Genomic DNA, 27111 nt, shown 5'->3' with positions numbered 1-27111 from the left:
TTTATGTGATTTAGTGTCTGTTGTGGCCTTCAATCATAACTGCACATATATTTTACACCTCTCATGTGTCCTTTTCATCATAGTGTGTTGCTGAAGTTCAGAAAGTCATCCTCACAGACAGCAGTCTGTGATCACTGTCCATCTGATACCTTGCACTCAAAGGCTCCCACAAAAATGGTGGTCATGCTTCAGTCTTGTTTCATGTGTGAAAACTGAGAAAACAGCTCTTAAAGACGATTAATCGTTCCCATCATTTGAGACTCACATGTGCTAACAAGGTTGATTTGTGACCGCCTAGACTGTAAAATGTGACAAACAGCAATCCTGAAGATTTCAGTCATAAGACCTGGAGAGGGAGATTGTATTATGTGAAAGATGCCATCCTCTGAAGTTAATCTTTCTTTATTGGAATCCCTGATAACAGTTATGAACCTCTCTGTGTTCTTTTTTCTAGGACATTTTTTTGTTTATTGGCAATATCTTTTGTAGGATGTTTTTATTTATTTTTTTATTTTTTCAAATTTCAAGGGTGGATGAGGAATCTACAGCTTTATAATAGAATGTACAGTCTTCTACTGTGAATCTGCGTATCTTTGTCTAGTTTGTGACATCCTTTGGACTCCATAGTTTTATGTACCAAACTGATCTAACTCACTTTTTATGCCTATTTTAGTGGCACTTGTAAACCATGCAGAGATTAAAACTCTGTCTTATCTGATCTTGTCAGTAATGCTTCTGTGCCATTCTGTTTTTTCTGATCTACCATAAATCTTCTTGTCATTGTCTTTTTTTGAAAATCTTTGAGACAAATTTGAAGTCAAAGTCATAAGAAGGCTGCCTAATTTTAGGTCCTAGGCAGTCCTTCCCCCTTTTTAAAATCTGATATCTTTTAAGTTTGTTTTGTCTGCATGTGTTATGTGTATGTTTTCTGTCTTGTTGTCATCCTGTCCTTCCATTTGAGTCTTTTTGTTGGTTTTAGCTGCTTTTTGACTCTGAAAGGAAGTTTTGGGAAGTGGTTTTGTCTGTGGTGAACCAGATCTGCACAGTACGCAGTGATTCATCCACCATAGTGACTGAGACTGACCACAAGTACTCCACACAAATCAGCCGTCATTATGACTGGTTGTGTTGTATAATACTACAAAAAGATGAGAAACACAGACGAATGTTATTAGGTTTAAGAAATGTTGAAGTGAAAGAGTAAATTTATTTTTGCTTTGTGGAGATGCATCATTTTTTTTAAAATAGCTAGTGATGGACATTAACCATGCGTTTTTACTCATAAAAGGAAGACCTATGTCCAGTTTGTCTTTAAGGTCTTAATTATTGACAGCAACCCAATCGAAACGAGAGTATATTTTGGAGCATTGGAAATATTGATGTTGACTAAGCTGGTTTTATTCTATTAACTGTGCAGCAGTGCAGCCATGAGGAACTGGGAACCAATGAAAACAAAATGAATCCAAACAGCTTGTGCACTTCCAAAAAAGGATTAAAACTGTAGGTTATTATCACAAAGCAAGCTGTTGCTACTTAAGGAGCCAAAGCTTGGTAACTACATATGAAATAGCAGACACATACAGCAGATTAATTTATGCTTAAACACACATACAAGGTCATTGACGGATACCATGTCTATGGCAGTAATTCAAGCTAATTATAGCCTAACATCTAAATTAAAATTGCAAGTTTTATTTTTTTATTTATAATTATTTAAGACAGTATACTGCTGATAGACAGTAATCAGCTGCATCTTTCCAGTTGTTTTGTGTTGCTTTAGAGGAAATGGTTGATTTCCTCTTGATGAAATGTGTCTAAATTGTTTTCTGTACTAACCCTTACTTTTCTCTTTATGAGCCTGATGTTTTGTTGTAACGCATATAATGGGCAGTACACTTTAAAACATGCACTGGTGATAATGTTAACATTAATGTTAAAAACTCGTTAGAAGTATGTATGGCATAATTTTCCTGTGTGAGCACCCAGTTGTGTCTAAGTTTCAACTCTGTGACTTAATTTGAAATAAACCTGAAAATTAGGAGGTAGATTTGAATTCCTATTGTTCTACCCAATTTGTGCTCCACTGGCAGTGAATTAAAACCCCACCATGATGCTACCACCAACGTGCTTCACATTTGGTACTGTGTTCTTAGCTTTGAAACCCTTAACTTGACTCTTCCGAGCATACTTCTTGTCATTGTGGCCAAAAAGTTCAGTCTCATCTGAGCGTAAAACATTTCTCCAAAAGACATTTGTCTTCTCTATGTGAATAGCTGCAGATACTAGTTGAGCTCGAAGGCATCAATTTGGATCAGGGCCTTCTTTCTTGGTCTGCACCATGTAAAGGTTGTCAAAGTTAATGTTAAGCTCTGTGGAGAACCACACTTGGACTTGGTCACAGGGAAGAAAAAGGTTTGATCAGAGCAGAATCCTACTGTAGATAAGAAGCTGTAGATAAAGAGTTTAAGTAGATCTGATGTTAGGAACTGTTTATGGCCATTGTTTCATGTCACATTGTTTTCTGACAGCTATAACAATAGACTTGGAATACATTTTCTCTTATCGTCGCAAAATCTTTTCAGGCTGAAGACAACGCAAATGTTATTTCTATATATTGATAACAAAACAGTACCGTCTGGTAGATTTTTCAGGTTTTCCTTGTTTAGACTGTGATTTGATCCTTTGTCATTATAGTTTGACGTGCAGGACTGTTGTATAAAAGCAGTCTGGAAGACCCAGGGCTAGGTGGTCTACATCCATTTGTTCTATTCATCTAAAGCAGTAGTTTGTTAAGCTTGTAAAAACAGAGAAAAAATATAATTAGCCACAAACTGACAAATTGTGAAGATATCTGTGGAAGAGACATAGAAGATGAAAAAAGTCCATCTTTTGTATAACAATGGTCAGGGTTAAAAAAAATCTGATCATGTAAAAATTTAACAGAATAAGTACTCTTTAGGTATTACAACAATTTAAATACAACTTGAAGTGCCTTTTTTTAATTGATAATATTTGGGGGAAAACTTTGTTAAAGTTTTAGTAAATCTGTGTGGCGTCACGTCTTCATCAAAAGTGTTTCTGCAGCATACCTAAAACATGGAAAAGGTGACTTTGTCAAAAGTCAGGCTATTGTGACTGTGAGTGGAGAAACAGGATATTGTTGCACAGTCCCATTGTCTTTGGTGAGACTGTCAAAAGATATTTTCAACTCGTAAACTGTAAAGCTGAATTGATGTTGCATTTTTTGATGAAGTATAATTGCTTCTATGGGAGCTGGTCCTTTGTGTGTCCATCCGGGAATGACGCTGTCTATTGTCTGTGTTCTAAATTTCCACCTCAGTATGGAGAAAGGTCATGCCGTGACTGCCTTACATCCGTACTGTGATGAGGTGACCTTTATTCTTTTTTTATCTCCCCTACAGATAATTGTTGATTTAGCTTTTTCAATAAACATCAAATCAAAAATCCCTTTTGGGAAAATAAAATGATTTATTTTTGTTGACATATTGACTCTACCGTCATTGGCGCAGGCTAATTTGACCCTAACATTTCTTAGTTATATCTAACAGCATGATGAAAAGAAGCCTTTAGATCCAATCAGAGTGGAAAAAACAAAATGCAGCCTTGTTCATTCCATAAGAAGAGGAAGAGGGTCTTTTGTTGGAGATCTTGGATCATTAAGGATGATGGCTGTGCAGTAAAAAGAGGTTTCTGTGCGCTTCAATGTGGCTTTTGTTAGTGCCAAACTGAGGAGGGGGAATTATTCTGATTCTTTATCTTGCCGCTCTGGGCACAAAGTGGTCATTTAGATTTTATAAACAAGGAAGAGGAGAAGTTATTTGCACATTTTCTGCCTATGCAGGCTATGGTATGGGTGTGTAGGTGGAGGACATCAGAGGGTGTAAGAGAAAGAGGTGTCACAAGGCTCTCCTGTTCTCAGTGAGCTGGTATAGTTTCCCTCAGAGCAGTGGGCTCCATTACACGAGGAGTCTACTAGTGGAAACATTAAAGTGCCTCTGAGAAAAACATCTCTGGACAGTCAGCATTTACTGTCCATGACTAACCTGTGGAACTCAAACTGGATTAAGACTGGGGATATGAACTTCAGATATGAACTTATATGTGTTTTAAGAAGAAGTCAGTCATGTGATCATACCTAATTTATTATGAAATGTTTATACACTTTTTTATATGGTGTGTCTTAATTGTGTGATCTTTTTGTTTTTTTGTAAAGGCCGTTCTAGGGACGAGCATTGCAAATAAGCCACAGCTACAAGTGCTATAGTATATGTCATGTATAATGTGTATACTTGTGCCTATCAAAAAAAAATTTAAATTAGATAAACCAGCTAGATAGAACCTTTCTGTGACGTCTGCAATAAAAACTTTACACTCACAGTACATCCATAATACTGAATGGTCTTGTTTCTTTTCCCTAAACACAGAAATGAAACAGTTATTTTGATTTATGTATGTTACTATATTAGTACTCTCTGTGTGGGATCACAAATGAAACATGTAAGAACAATATAAAAGTATGCAAAGCATTCTTTGCAGTCATGTGTCACAAATGGAAAGTTATTTAGAGTTGATACATTCACAAAGTAGCCTATTTTTATGAATTGATTTCAGAAACTAATTGAGCTAACATTGGTGTATCTATTTTCCTGATATTGAGTTATATTGAGTTTATTGTTTTGTGAAATATAGTATTTTTATAGTTTACCACATGCCAAGAGAGGTATTATCTTTATAGAGTACCAGTTTTGATAATTTCCTGATTTGCATCATAATTACCTCGATACATTTAGTGCTGCACTCACAAAAACAAACATGTTTCTTATTGATTTAATTCAATAATACGATAATCCCTATTTTGAGTTTCAAATGATGATTCAGTATTTTAAGGGAATGTTGGTAACCCGAAGTAAGCTGCTGTGAGTAAGTAGATAGAGTGCAACAAAAATTGATAAAAAATAATTGTAGAAAACAATTTAATGTAGTTGTTATAAAGTCAGATAATTTTGAGTCCCTACGGAGGTAAAATGAAGCCATTAAAATATGCGGCGCCTATTATCTGGAACTGTTTACATAAAGGCCTAAAAATCATAAAATTTCCAAGAGTCCTCAGTGACTGAAACATCGTATTGTAAATGTTATGCCTAATTTGATTTTAATTAAAATTTGTATTGTTTGTATAGTCTGATTGTTGTAACTTGTCGTCTTATTTGCTATGTTGCTTGTGTGACCTGGGACACTTTTGTAATTTAGATTTTTAATCTCAATGAGCTTTTTCCTGGTTATAGAAGGACTAAATAATTATGTTCCAGCTCTAAGCAGCACAATCCGACAGTCAGTCATCTCAGATTTAGGTGTACATTCCTATTTCTTTAAGGAACACATTACTGTATATAATCGGCACAATTGTACGTTTTGTTGGATTCCAACCAGCAAACGAATGACCCTTAGACTCGTTTCTGTCTGGGTGACTGACTCCAGCGATCTCAGCTGCATTAGGGTCTTAACTCCCCTGACCTTCAAGATGCTGTGATTAATTTCTTTGATCATGCCTTGTCTACACTGACCCCCAGCGCTGTTTGGGTGTGTGTGTGTGTGTGTGTGTCACATCTCACACAGATCAGCCTGTGATGGTGGGTGGTTTGGTTGGAATGCAGACATCTAAAGAGGAATTGTCCTTGTCAGTCTCCACGCTGGCCTCTTTTCTTAGCGCCGCAACAGACCAACATTTCTACACTATCGTCATTTAAGCCACATCAAAAACATCCCCTCAGCACTTCAACTAACATGTACAAGCGTGCAGATGGTGGTGTGACAATCAGCCACTCTGATGCAACAGAGCTGCCTGGCATAAACAACCGAGCGACTTTCGTGAACACAAATACAGCCGGTCACACCAACGGTTCACCCCTCACTGTGTCTCACGGACTGAACATAGAGACGGATGTGTTTGAGCAGATGTGATAAACAGGAACATGCAACTGTGATGTGAATATGTAAAATCTCTGCTCTGAACTGTAAAAAAAAAACCCTTACGATGTCTGTTTTGTGTCTGACAGGGTGGGAAGAAGCACAGTGGCCCATGTGGGGGAAGAGACTGCAGCGGTGGTTGTAAATGCTTTCCAGAGAAGGGTGCCAGGGTAAGTAGCCTTTCTGTATCCACCGTCCCAAATAGCTCTGCAAACACCCCTCTGCTTTTCTTTGTTCTCTTTGCTTACTATACAGCTGAGTTAACCATCATCAGCTCTTGGTTTTCAGTCTAGAGAACCAAATAAGGCCCTTGTCACCCATGGCTTTTGTGTTTGCCTTTGAATTTTTAGGGAAGGTTGATTTAAAAAAAATTGCTATTTTCTATAAACACAAGAAAGGCATCAACAGAGCCTTGAAAAGTATAGTCCTTGAACTTTTTCTTACTTTGTCACAACTACAAACTTCAATTGTATTTTTTTATTTTATGTGACTGACCAACACAAAATTGTACTAATTCGGGAAGCAGAAGAAACATTTCAACGTTTTTTATGAATAAAAATCTGAAAAGTATGATATGCCTCTTGTATTCAGCCCTCGAAGTCAGTCCTTTCTATAACCACATTTCTCTGAAATTACACGTTCCATTTTTAGGTTATGTCTATTCCAGCTTTTGACATCTAGAGACTGACGTTTTTGCCCATTTGTCTATATAAAATTGCTCAGGCTAAATCTGATTGGATGGAGAGGATCTGTGAACCTCAGTTTTCAGTTATGCCACACAATCAAATTTGGATTTAAGTCTGTGCTTTGACTGGGACATTCAAACACAATCAATATAATTGGCCCCAAACCATTCCACTGTAGCTCCGTATGTTGAGGGTGGACATCCTGTTGGACCTCATCCTCAGTCTCAACTATTGCAGCCTGTAACAGGTTTTCTTACAGGATTCACGTGCATTTCAATTCAATTCAATTCAATTAAAAATACTTTTTTAATCCCAAAGGGAAATTAAATGTTGTTTTAGCTCCATTTCGCTTCATGTGTCTTCCTATCAACTCTCAACTGCTTCCCTGTCCCTGCTGAAAAAAACATGATGTTACCATCACTATGTAACCCCATGGGATGACATGTTCAGAACAATGTGCAGAGTAAGTTCTCCACCACACATAGCATTTTACATGTAGACCAAAAAGCTGTACTTTTTGGATTCTTCCACACGTTTGCTGTTTTCCTTTCATGACTTTTAGCTAATTTAATAATAGCTTTCTTTTTTTCACTCTTACATAAAAGCAAGATTTGTGGTGGTCGTGCCTGACGGGCCTTCCAGAATAGAGAAGGTCAATATGAATGCACACTACAATTGCCAGATTTTGTTTGTGAAAAAATTGAAAACCATGCGTCTTTTTTCCACTTCACAATCATGCACTACTTTTGAGTTGGTCTTTTCTTGGTGAAAAATGTTGAAATTCACAGCATTAAACCCGGTAAATCAAAGACCACAGCAGCAGGACCATCTGGAGTTTGGGAAACTGATTAGGGTGAAAAATGTAAGAGCAAAAAAAAGAAAGTATGTTTTAAATCAGACAGACAGGCATAGACTAAACATCTTGAAATAGCAAGCTTAGAGTGAGTAATGGAGGTTCTGCTCGACTAAAGGCTGTGTTTTGATTTAGACACGTGCTTCATCAGATTATTGGACTGAGTTTCACTTTCTTAAAGACTTTTCAACACCAGCCTCTACTTTCACCTTAACGTGAAAGACTTTAATGAGTATTTTATTGTTTGGAGGAAGAGGTTAGCTATATTGCTAACCTTTTCCTCCAAACAATAAAAGACTCATTAAAGGGTATGTAAAGTAATGGTGTAATCTAAGTTTCCTATTTTATTTTGTCTCAGAATCAGCTTTATTCACACACACAGCATTTGACTGCAGTTACACTTTGCTCTCATTCAAGTCATTTTAAAGATAGTCAGTCAGTCATTTTCTACTGCTTATTCCATAGTGGGTTGCGGGGAAGCTGGTGCCTATCTCCAGCAGTCTATGGGCAAAAGGCGGGGTACACCCTGGACAGGTCGCCAGTCCATCGCAGGGCAACACACAAACAACCATGCACACACTTGTTCATACACCTAAGGGCAATTTAGAGTGACCAATTAACCTAACAGGCATGTCTTTGGACTGTGGGAGAAAGCCAGAGTACCCAGTGAGAACCCACGCATGCACAGGGAGAACATGCAAACTCCTTGCAGAAAGACCCCAGGCTGGGAATTGAACCCAGGACCTTCTTGCTGCAAGGCAACAGTGCTACCAACTGCACCACCGTGCAGCCTTCAAGGCCTTCATTTTAAAGATAAATATATGAAATGGGAGATTAAAATAGGTTTCTTTGCAAATACGCATATATACAGTGTTTTTACAAAATAGAAAGACAAGGTTGAACTGGTGCAATATGCATGGCATCGATCTGGGCAGAAATAGCCTGGGGGAAGAAACTGTCACTGTGTTGACTGCTCTGTGCAAATAGCGCTCAGTAGCACAGTAGCAACAGTTTGTGTCCAGGATGTGTGGGGTTTGCAGAGATGTTAACTCACTTTTTCGTACCCGAGACCTGTACGAGTCCTGGATGGGGGAAACGTCAGCCCTGATGATCCTCTATGCAGACCTGATTGTTTGTTACAGTTTGGACCTGTACTGTTTTGTACTCGTACTCGTCGTCTCCCGCTTTATCCGGGACCAGGTCGCGGGGGCAGCAGACTCAGCAGAGACACCCAGACGTCCTTCTCCCCAGACGCCTGCTCTAGCTCCTCCGGGCGGAGCCCAAAGCGTTCCCTGGCCAGCCGATAGACATAGTCCCTCCAGCGTGTCCTGGGCCGTCCCCTGGGCCTCCTCCCGGTGGGACGTGCCTGGAACACCTCCCGAGGAAGGCGTCCAGGAGGCATCCGGTATAGATGCCCGAGCCACCTCAACTGGCTCCTCTCGATGTGGAGGAGCAGTGGCTCTACTCCAAGCCCCTCCCGGATGGCCGAGCTCCGCACCCTATCTCTAAGGGAGTGCCCGGCCACCCTACGGAGGAAGCTCATTTCAGCCGCTTGTATCCGGGATCTCGTTCTTTCGGTCATGACCTAAAGTTTATAGCCATAGGTGAGGGTAGGAATGTAGACCAACCGGTACATCGAGAGCTTCGCTTTTCGGCTCAGCTCTCTCCACCACAACGGACCAGCACAGTGCCCCCATTACTGCGGCAGCCGCACCGATCCGTCTGTCAATTTCCCGCTCCATTTTTCCCTCACTTGTGAACAAGACCCCGAGATACTTGAACTCCTCCACTTGAGGCAGAAACTCCCCTCCAACCTGAAGAGGACAAGCCACCCTTTTCCGGTCGAGTACCATGGCCTCTGACTTGGAGGAGTTGATCTTCATCCCAGCCGCTTCATACTCGGCTGTGAACCGCCCCAGCCACAGGGCATCATGAAGGACACAGTCTTGGCTAGAGGGGGCCAGCAGGACTACGTCATCTGCAAAAAGAAGAGACAAAATCCACTGGTCCCCAAACCAGACCCCCTCTGGCCCTTGGCTGCACCAATAAATCCTGTCCATAAAAGTTATGAACAGGACCGGTGACAAAGGGCAGCCCTGCCGGAGTCCAACATGCACTGGGAACAGGTTCAAAACTCCTGCTCCGCTTGTACAGAGACCAGATGGCCCCTAGTAAAGGGCCCCCGATTCCATACTCCTGGAGCACCCCCCACAGGGCATCACGAGGGACACGGTCAAATGTTTTCTCCAGGTCCACAAAACGCATGTAGACCGGTTGGGCAAACTCCCATGAACCCTCAAGTACCCTATAGAGGGTATAGAGCTGGTCCAGTGTTCCACGGCTGGGACGAAAACCACACTGTAGTTGGAACACACCCTCTGGTCACCCTTCTTATGAAGGGGGACCACCACCCCAATCTGCCAGTCCAGAGGCACTGTCCCCGACCGCCACGCAATGTTGAAGAGGCGTGTCAACCATGACAGCCCCACAACATCCAGAGATTTGAGGTACTCAGGGCGGATCTCATCCACTGCCGAAGCCTTGCCACCACGGAGCTTTTTAACCACCTCGGTGACTTCAGCCTGGGTGATGAAAGAGTCCAACCCCAAGTCCCCAGCCTCTGTTTCCACCAGGGAATGCGTGATGGCAGGATTGAGGAGATCCTCGAAGTACTCCTTCCACCGCCCGATAATGTCCCCAGTCGAGGTCAGCAGCCTCCCACCCCCACTGTAAACAGTGTTGGCAAAGCACTGCTTCCCCCTCCTAAGGCGCCAGAATCGCTTCGAGGCCAATCAGTAGTCCTTCTCCATGGCCTCACCGAACTCCTCCCAGGCCCGTGTTTTTGCCTCTGCCACAGTTCGGGCCGCGGCACACTTGGCCTCACGGTACCCCGTCAGCCGCCTCAGGAGTCCCACAAGACAACCACAGCCGATAGGACTCCTTCTTCAGCTTGACAGCGTCCCTTAGTGCCGGTGTCCACCACCGGGTTTGGAGATTGCCGCCACGACAGGCACCGCAGACCTTATGGCTGCAGCTACGGGCTGCAGCATCGACAATAGATTTGGAGAACATGGTCCACTCGGACTCTGTCTCCAACATCCCCCGGAATCTGGTCAAAGCTTGAATACTGGGAGTTGAATACATCCCTGGCCAAGGGCTCCGCCAGACTTTCCCAGCAGACCCTCACCAAGTCTGCCCGGCTTTCTCCTCCTCCAGCGGATCCTACTCACCACCAGGTGGTGATCAGTGGACAGCTCAATCCCTCTCTTCACCCAAGTGTCCAAAACATGCGGCTGAAGGTCTGATGATACAACAACAAAGTCGATCACGCCTCTCCAGGTGTCATTATCATTTCCCATGTGGGCGTTGAAGTCCCCCAGCAGAATAATGGAGTCCCCGGGAGGGGCACTATCCAGCACCCCTGACAGGGACGCCAAGAAGGCCGGGTACTCCGCACTACCACTCGGCCCGTAGGCCCAAAAAGACAGTCAAAGACCTGTCCCCAACCAGAAGGAGCAGGGATGCGACCCTCTCATCCACTGGGGTAAACCCCAACACGAGACGGGTGAGATGGGGGCAACAAGCAAACCCATCCGAGCCCACCGCCTCTCCCCGTGGGCCACTCCAGAGTAGAAGAGAGTCCAGCCCCTCTCAAGGAGATGGGTTCCAGAGCCCATGCTGTGCATGGAGGCGAGCCTGACTATTTCTAGTTGATACCTTTCAACCTCCCGCACAAGTTCAGGCTCCTTCCCCCCCAGTGAGGTGACATTCCACGTCCCTAGAGCCAGCCTAAGCATCCGGGGATCGGGCCGATGAGGTCTACACCTTCGTCCGCCGCCCAATCCTCTTTGCACCAGTCCCTCACGGTTCCCCCTGCAGGTGGTGGGCCCACTGAGGGATGGCCTCGCGTCTCTCGTTCGGGCTTGGCTCAGCCGGGTCCCGCGAGGAGCAACCCGGCCACCAGGCGCTCTCCGGCAAGTCCCGACCCCAGGCCTGGCTCCAGGGTGGGACCCCGGCTCCACCATACCGGGCGACGTCACGTGCCTCAATCTACTAGTCCTCATGAAGGATTCTTAAACCGCTCTTTGTCTGACCAGTCACCTAGAGCCTGTTTGCCATGGGAGACGCTACCAGGAGCATTTAAGCCCCAGACAACACAGCCTCTAGGATCATTCGAGCACTCAAACGCCTCCACCACGTTAAGGTGGCGGTTCAAGGAGAGGTGTACTGTTTTGTGAATGGGTCAAACTACACAGTGATGGATGAACACAGGACAGATGCTTTCACGACAGTCGTTCAAAGGATTTCATGACCACAGAAGTCAAGGCCACAAGCCTGTAGTATGTAACCCAGTGATGGTGCATTTCTTGGGGACTGAAGGATCAACTCAAAAGAAAAACAGTAAACTTCTCATCCGTCCAAAAGAAAAAACATAAAGAACCGTTTAGTCGACTGAATCACAACTCCTCTCCTTGGAAATAAAACCTCTGTAGGTTTTTCACCTGCGCTGGGTGTCGGCGTGGTCTTCGATCAGTATATGAATCTTCTGACCTTCTTGTATCAGACAGATTTCCAGCTTTCAAGCTCTTCCGGAAATGACCAGGTAGAGAAAAAGTTTGCCTGCGAACTTTTGTCCCTCCAGATATGTGCCTCTGATGCGTCGTCCCATGACAACAAAAGTTTATTTTCGCGGGTTTTATAATCCCCAGTGACGTCAGAGCTGCAACATCTGTTGAGCTGCGCGTGTTGACCTGCGCAGCCTAGTCGGTCTGTCCGACCAAAATGGATAACCCCAACAAGCGTGAGACATGGACAAGTTGGTGGGAGGTATAAACGGCTGCTTTTCAAGCCTGCAGTAGAAGCTGTTAACCTACATTTATGTAAAAACATATCTTATCTCCTCTCTTTTTTCCCAAGAGTGAATAAAACTTTGAGAAAAAATGTCTAGAGAGGACTGTCTGACGTTTAGGAGTTCCTCTTTGGTGAAAGTGACCATACAATGGTGACAGAGAGCAGAATAAACACACAAAAACTTGCAAATTAAAGGAGGTTGGCTGAGGACAGAGGCTGATATCTGCGAACCGAAGGTGATCCATCCTGAATGTTATCTATGCTGCATACTGGAATAATTGGATAAAGCAGCTATTTGCTGGTTGGGAGATATTGTACATTTTTGATGATAGTCTTCAGTTGTGGTTTAACTTTTTATTCATTAAGACTTGCTGAGAGTAAAAATGTTCTGTTTTTTGGTTGCTGCTGCCTTAGTCAGAAGCTCATTTTTTAATTAAGACATGGGTATGTTTGCAAACTGATGCAAATGAGTGCTTCTGAACATAAGTGTATCTGGGCTTTCATATCATTAGTGTTATTTGTTTTGTGAATACAATTGGGTTATATATATATCTGTTTATATACCACCAATTAGGAACAAATGTCATTTCAAGGCACTTAACACTAAGAATAGATCCAATTTATATGCAGAATCCAATAACATATACAGATTTAACGTTGGTTACATTTCTCCAAGCTATAAAACACTGCAAGTTCAGTTTACTGTGCCAGTTGGTTGGATGTTTTTACTATGGAAACCCAGCTGATTGCATTGACTCACTGACTTTGTATCAATGCCTCATGCTGAGCATGTTGTAACTTTACTGCAGTCTATTTGGTTTAACAATAGAAGCTGAAGTTAAATATGTAAGGGATTCATAGTAAAACACAGGTTTGTTAAGAATTGTTAATTATCGATTTCATTTTCTACAAAGTGACTAAACTTAAGTCATGTCGTCATTGGAAGCTTGTATTTCTCAGGGTCCTTCACAGTAAAAACGAGAGAGAAGGAATTTAAGTTTTGTGTAATGACAGAAGGAGGGGAAAAAATGCTGGAGAAGCCATTTTTGTGCTATTAGTGTCGTTTGGCATTCGGTGTTGTACATAAAGAATCCCCGTTTCCATAACTGATGTCCTGTCCATTTTCTGGCTAAATAGATTTGCTACATCAGAGTATGGATATGGCGACAGTGGAAAGGAAAACTTTTAATAGGTAGAAACCTCCAGCAGAACCCAGCTCAGTGTGAGAAGACATCTGCGCAACCAACTGGGAATTTGAACTGATTGGGAGCGTAGAGCAATCTTTGCGAATCAGGGATGGCGTGTTTTTAAACACACATCCGTCTAACAGTTGGTGAGATTTATTTGATAAATAAATCACAACAGTATAATACAGCACACAAACATCATGGGAATTGTAGGGTTTGTTGCAGACTTCTCACATAAAGACTTCACACAGCAAAGTTGTAACAGAAAGGAGACAGCCACACGAGTCATGCTAAACACAACTATGCCATAACTTTAGGTGAAGTAAAGGGTTGCTAAACTTAAACATCTATAAAGCTATTGTGTTCTGTCCTATTTCCCAAAAAAAACATAATTCGAGATGTTGTTTTACCCATCTCTAATTAAAGTTTAATATTTCAACACTTTAAATGGAAACTGGAATTGAACTGATGGCTTAATTTTACCCATTCTAAGTCCAAAACAAGCAAATGACAAGCTTTCCTGATGACAAATTTGTCCCATTTCCTTTGTTTCTTTTACCTTGTGAACAATGCACACGTGAACTATAAATGTCTCAGTTCAGACGTAAGATGCTGTCAACTGAAGTCAGAAATCAACACTTATAAAACATGCCCACAAACCGGTTAGAACAGCTCCTGTGGGAGGTTCACTTTAAAAAGACAGGATTGAGGACAGGAATGTCTTCCAACTGTACTTTGTCATACACTGAGAATTTATTGGAAGGGCTTAACAGCAAGTCTGACCTTTGAAGTGCGCCCTGGCCGTGTATACAGGAAGCCCATGTTCAGAGACACAGAGAGACGTGAGTGAGGATGTTTTACATTCCACATTTGAAAGACGCAAAAGTCTTATAATAAAGTCTACAATGAGGTCATCAGGCCACCTATCTCTTCCTTCCTTCATTTTCCAGACTATTACCCAGCATCGGCCAGTAACAAAGGAAAATATTATTTTAGTCATACTGTAACAATGAGCAAAAGTGTCATTTCATTGTTTGCAAGAGTTTGTGATTTATGTATAAAAACAAAAATTAGGTCCAGCGTCCTCCTCTACTCAAGATTAGCTCCACATTTTCTCATTTATCTTTGGTTTTGTGCTACTTGTTCCCTCTTTACAAGTTTTTTTTTTTTTTGCTACAAATTATCTCATTGTTCAGAAATTGGCAAGCAATATAGGTTGTTGTAAATTTATCTGTTCCTCTCTGTTGTTTCTCAACTGTGTCTCGTTGAAAATATTTCCATCGGGGGGAGAGCTATGGGGAAGTTCTCATCACTGGAAGTTTAAAACTGATCCACTGCAGATGTCTGGATTGGCTGAGATTTTCTACAGCTGTTGTGATAAAGTGGTGCTTGTTAATGGGTCCACATGGTGGTTTTGGTGGTTTGATCCCTAGATGGAAACGTTCAGATCAGTTAAATGTAATATCAAATTGGCTGTTTTACCAAATACTCTAATTAGCTTATTGTTTTAACATTATGGTGCATTTGTGATAGTAATACAGTCTAAAAGATGATGTGTGCAAACTGCAAACAATGACAAATAGCTAGGATTGTTATTTTTCCTCTTGGTTTTATGACGTCAATAAATATCAACACATTTGAAGATGTGATTGAATTCAATTAATGTTTGCTGTTTAGCCTGTTTGATCACAATTAAACTTAATTAAGGAGCAGTATTTGAGTCTGGGGTGCTCTGTCTGTGTTCAAAGACAAATTATGTATTTTTGCTATAAAGACAGTGAGCAGTTCTTTTTAGCGTCATGGCTTAACATTATGGTTTTCACAATAATGCCACAAAACACTGTGAAAAATTTGAAGTCAGCATTGCCCACCACTATATTTTGTGGAAAATAGGGATGTCCCTATCCGACCAAAGTATCGATTTTGGGTCGTGACCCAAAATGTTTGGATGATTGTGTCGGAGTCCCTTGTAGTGCTCAACTTCCCTTACCTGTCGTTGCTCAACTCTATTGGTTTTACACAAACTGCCTTGTAAAAGCCATCGTGGCCAAAGTGGTCCATGGTCTAAACTTGGAGCATTAGGACAAAAAATGGCTGCTCTTTAAGGTTTTGTTGTGAACCCCGGCAACACTGGCACGATGCAAGGAGAGCACCTGAAGAAATGACTCTCAGGTGTTACTGATGGACTGGAACAGAAAAAACTGTACGTTTTTTATTTAACTGCTAAATGCTCTTGGTGAAGTTAGTCAGGCAGTCTATTTGCTACATTTTCCATTAAATAACTGTTCATGGAAATGTATAGACGCATGTTTGACTGATCAGGTGTGTGTCTGCGGGTGTTAATGTGCAGACTTTATGCAGCCAACCAAAAAAAAGTACTTTATTCTTGTTTAACCACATTTAACTGGGGAGATAATGTTAAAGCATATAAACTCACTAGTAATACATACAGCAATTTCATTTTTAAGTTATATTGAAAAGTTACAGGTTCTGTTATTACATTTCAAGGAAAGGATGTAGTAAAAATATATATTATTTTTCCTTCGAATGATTGAACTGAAGCCATTTTATTCTTATTTTTTTATTTGGGGGACCTTATATATTTAATTCATGTTGTTATACTTTTGGCTGTAAATCTTTCTTTGTTTATATTTTACTGATCATTAAATATAAATAAAAACTTTAAAATAGCAGAAAAACTAAGAAAAAAAACATGAAAGATAAATATGTTGTGAGGAAAATTGATTATTGATTACTGATGAATTGAAAAAATATTGGATCAATTAATTTAGAAAACTTTTAGTGGCTGACTAAATCCTACATGATTTGAATGAAAATGGGGACACAAAACTTTGGCTGGGATACTCTCTAGTGGACATATAAGACACATTAACAATGTTCTTAAATATCCACAATTTTTGTGAAGATCAAAAGTCTAAACAGATGAAGAAAATGGAAACAGAGCAGTAGCGAGACTAGAAGAATGAGGCTGATTCTTTGTTGGGGAACAGATATGTTCATTTGACGAAGTTTTCTGGTTTAGATTTGAAAGCAGAGACTTTGGCTGCCTGACTCCTTTCTCTCTGCAGCCTGCAGGAAAACATCACTTTCCCCAATGTTCTCTCCCAAAGCTGTCATTGTTTTCCTGCATCATTAATGGGCTGAATTCATGAGATCTACAGTGAAAAGAGGAGAACGCACACTAAGATGGAGACTATGATTCAAGCATCTGAAGCAGTTTAGAGGTCTGTTTTATAGCTGAGAAACATGAGTTTAACAGAGCTGGCGTCCTTACAAACAAAGTAAAGTAAAAGATTCACAACCCTGCAAGGTAGGCGGCTTTATGAAATGGAGCCTTTGAGGTTTCTGAGCTGGTTTTTGAAACTGAAAATCACAAGAAAATGAACACAGAAGCAACATAAATCTTCAGTAATAACTTATATCGCAGTATTGCGGATGATTTGCTGGTGTAGCTTCTCAGTAATTTCAGATAATTCCCTGTGAGCTTCAACCCTTTGTGCCAGAACATTGTTACCAGTACCGTTTTTTTTTTGTTTTTTTTTGTTGTTGCTTGAAACAAGAAGCAGTTACATCCGGTGGATGAGCTCAGTGACTATTTTCTTTCCATCCAGCGGATACAAAGAGAAAAACAAACTCTGAATAAGAAACTGAGGAAAAAACATGGCACCCAATTACAGACACTGTCCAGATAGGGGGGATGCTGTCTCTTTTCCACCATGGGAAATGCTTCCATGGGTGATACAGAACAGGGAAAGACAGGAAGTCAAGCACAATGACAGTCTACTGATCTACATTTCATATAGTCGCCCTTGTGGGAACAAGATTGTATGCAAGTTTGGCCTTTGCTATAAATGGTAAATTGCCTTGTTCCATAAAAACAAGTCCATGTAATCTGAAATCGGGCACCAAAAGCTGAGAAGATTAGACACTGAGAGGATTGTTGTTCATTAAAAAACCAAACAAGCGTTCTGACTGTATTCCGAAGCTCTTGTGTATTTCCTCATTTTGACCTTGGTTAGACCATCATAACATTTGAAGCCCTCAGTTGTTAAAGCAAAGATGTGTTTTCCTTAGAGAAGCTACACTCGAAACAGTAAAGAGGCATTTACCCCCAGATTCCACATCCTCCATTACTGTTCCGTTCCGCTCACGTACGACCGACGGAGCAACGTTAATTAATGAGAACGGGTCCAGATTCTCCGTTACTACTCCGAACATCACCGTCGACGGACCCGCTCGCCGTTGTACTCCGTAAATTACCGAACAACTTCAATTTACTGTTCCAGCTCTGGCCGGGTCAAGTTTTATAATTTCAATCATAGCAAAGAGGACAAAGAACACCAACAACACCCAGTTGGTCAAAGATAAATAGAGTAAATTGAGATCGTTAACCACATATTAAGTAATTTTTAAAAATATATTTACAATAAGGTTAACTGTTTGATTTAAATATTGGATGTGAACCACTCTTTTTGCACAAAATAAACAGACTTGCCATTTAAACATTCAATTTGAAATGTAATAATCTCCAAATAGATTTGCATCCTGCTTGTAATTACAATGCTAAATAAACAACAGCTAAACTTAACTGCATTTGCTTTTTTAGGGTCTATATTTTGATTGTACCCGGAAAAACACAATGTCTAATTATATATACAGAACAATATATTTATAGTATGTTTTATTCTGAAAGACTTAAATATCGTAACTCGTACTGCTCGCGCATGCTCTCTTCGGGCTCCAAGGAACTTGGAGCGGAGCTCGACGGAGTTACCGTGGAGGTAGTAGGCGTTGCTTTTCACGTACTGACGGAGGCGGTGTGGAACAGAATGGAGATGTACCGGAGCGGAGGAGGTGGCATCTGGGGGTAACCAACTCCTTCTCAGATTGAACTAAAGGGCTTCTGAAATAATCCCGCAAAATAATTTGAAAACAAATTACAAAACTTAGATATGAATGATATCAATCAGACACAGGAATGAACGCTATTAAGAAAAACTGACATTGCAATATTGACAATATTTATTTAAAATTACCCACATCTTATAACAGCTCTCTTTATTCTCCCAACAGCACTACTCCCCTTGACCTTTCTGATCTTGGTCACTACGATCTCTATATATAAGGACAGTTCAATGAATAACAGTTGAAATAGTATAGCCTACCAAATATTGCATCCAAGTAGTCCTTTGCAACTGTAATTTTGAACACACTGATTATTGCAATTCAATAATTGTGCAGCTTTAATTGGAGATCACATCCATTCCTAGAGATGTTACTTCTGTTCTGCACCTTGGCCAAATATGCCAGGGAAGACCAACCTGATGGTTCATGCATGTGAGACTGTGGGAGGTCAGCAAAGCAACAACCTGCTACTATCACTAAAACATTGGAAGGGAGGATTTTCTTTCCCTGAGACTGCTGGGAACAGGAATTCAGTAGGGATCTCGGGTTGGCAGAGTTCTGTGTGAAAATAAAGCTGTGGATTTGGAGGGAATGTGAGGGGAGATGCTCGAACTGACAGACAGAAAGCAGCTGTTGATCTTGAGATGAACAGGTCTGCAAAATGTTAAACCAGCGCTACTCTTAAGTTCACGAACATAAAAAACACATTTTATGCACAATAATGATTAAATTACATGACATATTGAAATTATCCTTAATTGTCCTCATTACACCCACAGTGTATGAGACAAAGATCAGTTGTGACATGCAGCATTAAAACAACAGTTTTTATAAATATTGTACAGACTATTTCAAAGTCTCTACAAATAACACAACTCAGCAGATTAACAGGTTGGGTAAGAAATGTGGAATTTTAATAGAAGTGACAAAATGCGACAAAATATTTGTTTTCATCCATAATTTTGCAATTTACAACAGCATACAGATGTGGCAAATGCACCTTTTTTATTAGATATGTGTATATTGTACATTGTAAATTGTAAATTTGTATATTCTGTAATGCAGAATATTGCATTGTACATTGTATATTGTACATTGTAAATTGTAAATTTGTATATCCTGTAATGCAAAAACAGAACAAAAGAGCAAAGTGTACCGGAGGCAAATTCCTTGTTTGTATATACAAACTTGGCAATAAAGCTGATTCTGATTCTGGTAATGTTCTGGATCCAGCCTTGGAAAAGGAGAGCAGCTCTGTCCACTCATGTGCATCAACAGATCTTTTTTTAGCTTTTAGGATGCTATTTTGTTCAAACAGAGCAACTTTAGAATTGTACAGCTCTAAAGTACATTAACATGGCAGTAGAAAGAGCTGTAACATAATTCTTTTTCCATTTCCATTTCTATTTTTCTTTCTTTTTTTTTTTTTGGCTGCATTTAAAATAGGATACACCCACTAATGTATCTTGCAGATCCCTCCTTGTTTTGAGGTGTTCAGTGAGAGCGAGAAGAACATTTCTCCTTTTTTTTCTAAGGAAATGGGGCCATCCATTTAAATTCACGTTTTCAGTCCACAACATTAACTGTGTGTTGGTAACAGTCCACTCTAATACTTTACACAAAAAATGTTTTTAAACTATTTAAACATGTGCATAGCAACAAACCTCATTTTAAGAACAACAAAAAAGATGACCAGCAAACGGTACCATGTGCTTCTCATATTTGATGAAACAAGCATCACCAAAACCCATCATCCCACTCCAAACCTACTTTAGGCCCGCTCAGAAATCAATAGTTCTCCTGCATGTTTCTCTTTGACCAGCTGTAGTCGATCTTTAGGGGCCTTTAAAAGTGCCAGACCTTCATATTTTAAGAAGATGGATGTTGTTTAGGAACAAGATGACTTTTGTTTGCATGGACAAAGGAAAACCTTTTTCACTGCCGATTTAAAGGAACGCTCACAGCACGATAATTTCTGTGCTGAAAAAGGGCGGATATATGTACAGAGATAGTAAATAAAAGCTTCCAATAGATTAATTTAGCCATGTTCCAGTATCCTAATTACCCTTTAGAACATTTGTGGTTTAGTTGATGAACTTATTATGTAAAGCACTTTGGACAACTGTAGTTGTTTTTTAGAGGTGCTATATAAATAAACTTAAATAAATAAACTTGACTTATTGAGATGCATATATATCTTACCTGCATAGTTATCCACTGCAGGTAAGATATATATATTTTTAAACTTTTTAACAGAACATCTCTTGAAAAGTGCTGAACTGTCGTTGAAGCATGAACTGAACTGCATGAAGCATGAAGTCTTGACGTTTTAAATGAGCCTGCTAGAAACAAGAAGGAGCTGATAAATCTGCTTGCAACAATTGTTCTGTGCGCAAAGTTCAGAAATCCTGTTTGTGTCTTTCTCAGTCTAAACAAAACATTGGAAAGCAGTAAATCTAAAGTTGTTGTTTTCCATTGCATTGGTGTCATCTGAGAGCAGAAAGCATGACAGGCATATAGCAAAATATTTTCCAAAGGAAGGAAGGCGAATTGTTTGAACAGATGTATGCGTTTGGGAGGGGGGGACTGAAGCGCACATGAAAAGTAGTGATTTTGTGTTTCTGTATCCTGAAGTCGTTTAATGACCCTGACGCTGACCTTGTCTCCCTTACAGTAGGGAAAAGGTTTACCTCTCAAAGTGCAACAGCTCAGCGATTCAGTATTTGTTTAACTGTGTATGTATCTAGGACACAGACCCTGACCTTCTTACCATCTGTAGTCTGCTTGTGTTATCATCACAGCGTGTAAGTAGTGTATAGGCAAGGACAGGTGAAATGATGATGGGCAGAGGTAGATCTTAAATATTTCATTAAATGTTGTGACTGCAGCTCTGAACTTCAGCATTCTCTTGCCATAATCCCTCAAAAATAATGAGTTACGGTCGATTTAATTTATTCTTCATAAGCTGCATTTCAGTTTTTTGAAGGGTTCTTCACTCTTTTCTGGAGGGCACCTCCTGGTACCATCTATCTCCCTCTATGTTTTATTTAAAAACACACGCACACACACACAACACATACTTTATCTCAGTTAAATCTGTCTGGTCTGTAAAATGTGAGCTTTGTAAAAACGGTGTTATCTCTGCTCATCTCTATTCACATCATCAGAGCATTTCATTTGCAGTCTGACAGTGGTTTAAAGGCACTTTGCAAGTCCCATGTTCACTATCAGGCATTATGATAGAAACCCACATCAGATTGAATGAAAAAATCAGATCTTCCCCAAAGTCCTCTGGTATTAGCGCCCTCCAGATTCCTCTAAGAAAGGCATGTTTTGAGTGCAGGCATGAGATTTGGGTTTATCTCACATACCGTCACGCTATATGTGCTCAGCAAATGCTTGATTGTGGAGAACTATGGCCTCTTTATATGACGTAGTCTGCTGCTAAACCTTGCAACCCTCCTGCTGAAAGATCCTTAATTAATATTTAGATTTTAGCTAAACATGTTGCTGAAACTCCAGTCACTTCCTGTTTTAGTAGCTAATACATCATCCAGAGTAAAAATTTCAGGTAGTTTCACAGATGTATTGTGTTGCTCATTGGTGCAAAAACCACAGATTAATACATTTTACGCTACATGTGCTTCTGATCCATGTCTTTGTCTTTGAATACAAAGTGTTCCCTCAGAGATGAACTGACTGTTCCTTATTAGTTTGCTCAATGCTGCAGCTGTTCCTGCATCTCTTTTTGCCAACTTTGCTTGCACTGACTTTCCATAATACAACCGACAAAGACAATATACTAAGCAGACTCTTTGAAAACAAAGTGCTTGAAGACGAAGGCTGGACAGAGCTGTGAGCTGAGCCAACCTGCCTAAAAAAAACATAGCAGTGCTTTTTTTCTGCAAATGTCCATTCCCTGAATAACAAGATAGATTATTTACAGCCGCAAGTACACCCGACATGCACACCTGCAAGCAGCAGACTGCTTTGTGTTTTTGTTTTTCACCAGCTCCATAGAAAAGTGTACGAAGTCCAGCTGGATGTACTAGTGATGCTGGCAGCTAACATCTTTCTATCTAGGTGACAAAGGGGAAGATCTGCTGCAAAACCGATCTGCTGTTGCTGTGGTGCATATTGGAGATCTTAAGTCTATTACCTCCAAGTGACTAGGGAAAAAGTTGGTTACCATGGAGACTGAGCACAGGCTAGGGAGAGTTGGTCAACAATGATTTCTTGATTTCTTAGGCAAGTCCCTCAAGGGAGTCTACTTCATCGATATTCCTCATTCAAGATAAGACAGGTTTCATTTTACTGCATATTTTTGACATATATGCAATGAAAACAAACTACTTGTTATTGTTGGTTGTAAAAACTTTGCAGACCACTGAAATATTTGGTAACTAGTTTTACAAGCCGCTGAACTTGCAGGATGCGTGCTGCTATGCTGATGAAAAAGTAGCTAAACCATGAGTTGGGTTAACCAGTGTTGGATATGTATGAATGGTAAGACAAGTACGGGTATACCAGTTGCTCTTTTTTTTCTTCAACACCTTCTACAGAGGTGAGCTTAAAACATTTACATTGTCACTTTTAGAGGTCCACAGAGAAAACCTCCTGTTTGTCAGCCTTGTAGTTTATGGATCCGTTCTCTCTGTTTATATGTTGCCGATAAGATGATCACCTACTTACAGTTGTACAGTCGGCAGAGAAAACAGGTTATACCTATGAGTTTATTACAAATTTAATGTTTTCAATAAAATTGGTGGACTTCTTACTTTCCAAAGTCATAATTAGTCTTTTTTAAAGTTTCTAATTGTTGTCGGTTTGTTTGAAGATAACTTTCTCATGCTTCACAATTACTGTTGTGGCCTGCCTAACTCCAAATATAATTTGATATATCCTGAATACCTCACTGCTTTGGGGAGCAATCAGGATTTTCTTTGGTGGGATTCTACACTCACCCAGCCTTGGGCCTGTGCGATTCGCGCAATGGAAGCTGGAAGCTGTAATAGCATTTTAATATGAGCGATAAATGTCACAAAGGGATTACAGAAGTGACCCGCCTAGGACCTCATTATCCACTCAGTCATGCAGACTCACCATACAGGCATACAGGTGGTTGATCTCTGAGGAGGCAGCAACACCTAATTTCTGACTGCATTCTCTTTCACACACACATACAGATTGCAGCTGCGTCCTGCTAAGGCCTAAATGTGCTTGAAGCTCAGAGTCAAGATGTCTCATTCCTCTGATGTGAGAGAATAGCGCAGGTGTCAGGCCCCAGAGACCCCTGGTTTACTTGGATGTCCAGACTGTTCTGTTCTCAGGCCGGGATCTCCCTATCGAGTTTTGATCTTCAACACAGACCCTCACTGCAACAGAGACAGACACACAAACTTTAGTCAAACTGGTCATTAGCAGTGCTCCATTCAGTCTGAATTCTGTCAGATTTCTGGCTCATGTGCATGCACATGCAGAAATTAGAGTTTAAACACATGACTTTTAATGTAAACTCATGTCTTTGTGCTGAATGACTAAACAAAGATCAGCAGCTTTTCATGAGAAACAAACCTAGAGGCAACAAATGACTGGTGCAGCTCTGCACGTCGTCATTTTTTATCCCCTGCTTCCAGCCCTCTGTTGCAGAACAAGAAATATTTCTGAAACGTGAGTCAAAAGGACTTGCACCGGGTGAAAGCATTAAGTTTAGATTTTGTTTATCTCCATAACAAAAAAAAAAATCAACTTTCTCACAAAACTTCATTAGACAATTTTTCCATCTTTATCTCATGTGACCAACTTGCCTCTTCTTCACCTCCAGGGTATCGTTTTTTTTAACCGATACATGTCGGCCATCAGGGATTTCCAGAACATTCTCAGAGCTCTTAGAAATATGACCTTCCTAGTTGCAGACAGGGGATCCAAACACACTCTAATAGATATCTAAACATCATCTGCAGATGTTTATTTACCCTCCTCAGGGGATCCAGTTGACTGCCCTGTTTGCCTTCCGAGCAGAACCCCTTTGGTCTGTCTCTAAACCCAATCTCCCTCCAACCACCCATCCAGGAAGGGGGAGTAGCATCATGCATGAGGGATGCAGCTCTTCAGGAAATGAGTGAAGGAAAAATTTGTCCAAGAAAAACATATGAGATATGTCGCAGAGCAGTAGGACCAGGTTGTCCAAAGCTTCTGGGCCCAAACGGGGGAGTCACAGGGAAAAGGCAGGCATTCAGTGTTTGTGTGCTGATTTTCTCCTTTGTGGAGGTCTGTTCTCATTGTTCCCTTTTTTTTACCTTTCATTTGTTTTCTTTTCATAAATTTATCCATTCTGGGTTTTTTTTTTTAATTGCTTCAAAAGTTTCACTAAATCAAAATTTTCTACATCTTTCTAGCTGTCTCAATCTAGAAACAATTCCCACAGTTTGTCTACAAAGGAACCCGACATTTGGAAGGATATGAGTGCATAAAACAGTTTGAACTTCCAAAAATGTTTTTGACTCTCATGTAGAAGTAGTAGCAAGGTTTATGGCAGTATCATAAAAAAAAAAAAAATTTCAGTTTGGCCAAAGGATTTTTTGTAAAAAGAAAAAGATGCACATCGAAGCAGATAGAAACGTCTAATGTAAATTAGCTACAAACACGTTCTCAAGGACCAGTCAGTTTTTTCTGTTTCTACAGAATAAACATAATCAGCTCAGAGAACCGTTTCTGTTTGTGTCTTCTTGTTCTGAGTGACACCTATGCTGTTTGTTGCAGCAGCAAGCCTAACAAATATTATGCTGACAACTTCCTACGTCTAAGTAGGCAACAAATAAAAAAACAAATTGGAGATTTTTAATCCCACAGACTTGTTTGCAAAGCCTAATATGTGCCTGCATTTGTATCTTGTTCATAGATGTTAAATAACTGTGGCCAGCAGCTGTGGAAGACACACTAACACTTCACCACAGAGGTTCATAACGTTTATGTTCAAAGGCCCAGGTTTGATTTCCAGATAAACTCAAAGGTCCCTAGCAACTAGTGGTAAGCAAACAACTTACAAGTAAAAGAAACTGCGCTTTTGCATTAACGACAAATCTTTGAGTACCCTATATTAGATTTACTTGATTCACCTAATAACATTTCATGCCTCAACAAACAAATTGCCTTTCTCTACTCACCAGAATAAACAAAGCGGATAAACGGAACTTGACTATCAAAACTACTGAGGCAGAAGCTACAGATACCCAGATAAAGTTATGATACATAGCAGTCTAGAAAGAAATGGTACTATCTGCCCTTCAGTGAGCTCCCTAAGCAAACAGTCAGTCATTCCATAGTGGGTTGTGGGGAAGTTGGTGCCCATCTCCAGCAGTCTATGGGCAAGAGGTGGGGTACACCCTGGACAGGTCGCCAGTCCATCACAGGGCAACACACAAACACTCATTCATACACCTAAGGGCAATTTATAGCAACCAATTAACCTAACAGGCATGTCTTTGGACTGTGGGAGGAAGCTGGAGTACCCAGTGAGAACCCACGCATGCACAGGAAGAACATGCAAACTCCATGTAGAAAGACCCCTGGCCAGGAATTGAACCCAGGACCTTGTTGCTGCAAGGCAACAGTGCTACCAACTGCGCCACCATGCAACCTTGAAGGCCTTCATTTTAAAGATAAATATATGAAATGGGAAATTAAAATAAGTTTCTTTGCAAATACGCATATATACAGAGGGATTTTCTCATTGTTTTTTTCCTTCTTTTTGCTTTTTTGTTTTTAAGAACAATTAAACAGAAACAGCAAAACAGAAATTCCAAAGGACAACAATTCCCTCAACAATGATAAGTATTTAAAAAATAAGTTCATGTAATGAATAAGAAATGATTGCAGAGATCCCCCTGGCAGAACCCATTGTATTTGTGTGAAGAGTGCCTTGTTTTCCACATTTTATCAAATTGCAACCACAAACTTTAATGTTTTATATTGGACCAACACAAAGTCACATAATTGTAAAGTGAAAGGAATTTATTTTTTTTAATCAAATATTTTAAGAATTGGGTGTGCATTTTTGTTCCCTTTTCTTTACTCTGTTGCTCCTAAATAAAATCAAAGGCAACCAATTGCCCTCAGAAGTCAGCAAATCACATAATAATAGAGTCCACCTCAGTATAATTACAGCTGTTCTGCGAAGGCCCGGAGGTTTGCTAGAGATGCAGGGAATGATAAAGACTTATTATTAAAATCTGAAATTTTTCTTTTCAGTTTTAAATTTACCAAATTCTATCTGAAGGATTAAATTATTTTACTTAATCACTGAGCTCTATTTCAATACTTTTAACAGTTAAGAAAAACAGATTCTAGTGTTTTTGAAACCCTATGGTTTATGTTTCAGAGTAGGGGACTCCTAAACAAACTTGACAAGATCTCACTGGCTGAAGGCAGAAGTCAGGGCGCGGCGCGTGGTGTAGAGGCAGAGTGGGCGCACCGTATAAAGAGGCTATGACTCCTCGACACAGCTGTACGGGCTTCAAGTCCCAACCCTGGGACCTCTGCTGCATGTCTTTCCCCCTTCTCTCTCTGCCCATTTCCTGTCTATATACTGTGAAATAGAGGCCATTAGTCCCACAAAATA

At 40.4% G+C, this 27111-nt stretch overlaps 1 protein-coding gene across 2 annotated transcripts in view; it reads left to right on the top strand.

The window, feature by feature from the left end:
* col4a2 (collagen, type IV, alpha 2) overlaps positions 1-27111 on the top strand; it is a 70657-nt gene that overhangs the window by 15898 nt on the left and 27648 nt on the right. For both annotated transcript variants that reach the window (XM_047370654.1, XM_047370653.1), the window contains exon 4: positions 6078-6158. In XM_047370654.1, the coding sequence (XP_047226610.1) occupies positions 6078-6158 (81 nt within the window). The remainder of the gene's footprint in view (positions 1-6077; positions 6159-27111) is intronic.

This window comes from Girardinichthys multiradiatus, chromosome 7, assembly GCF_021462225.1.
Source record: "Girardinichthys multiradiatus isolate DD_20200921_A chromosome 7, DD_fGirMul_XY1, whole genome shotgun sequence".
In the NCBI taxonomy this organism is placed as follows: Eukaryota; Metazoa; Chordata; class Actinopteri; order Cyprinodontiformes; family Goodeidae; genus Girardinichthys; species Girardinichthys multiradiatus.
Note: the sequence above shows the minus strand (reverse complement) of the source record. Positions and strands in the feature narration are given on the sequence as shown.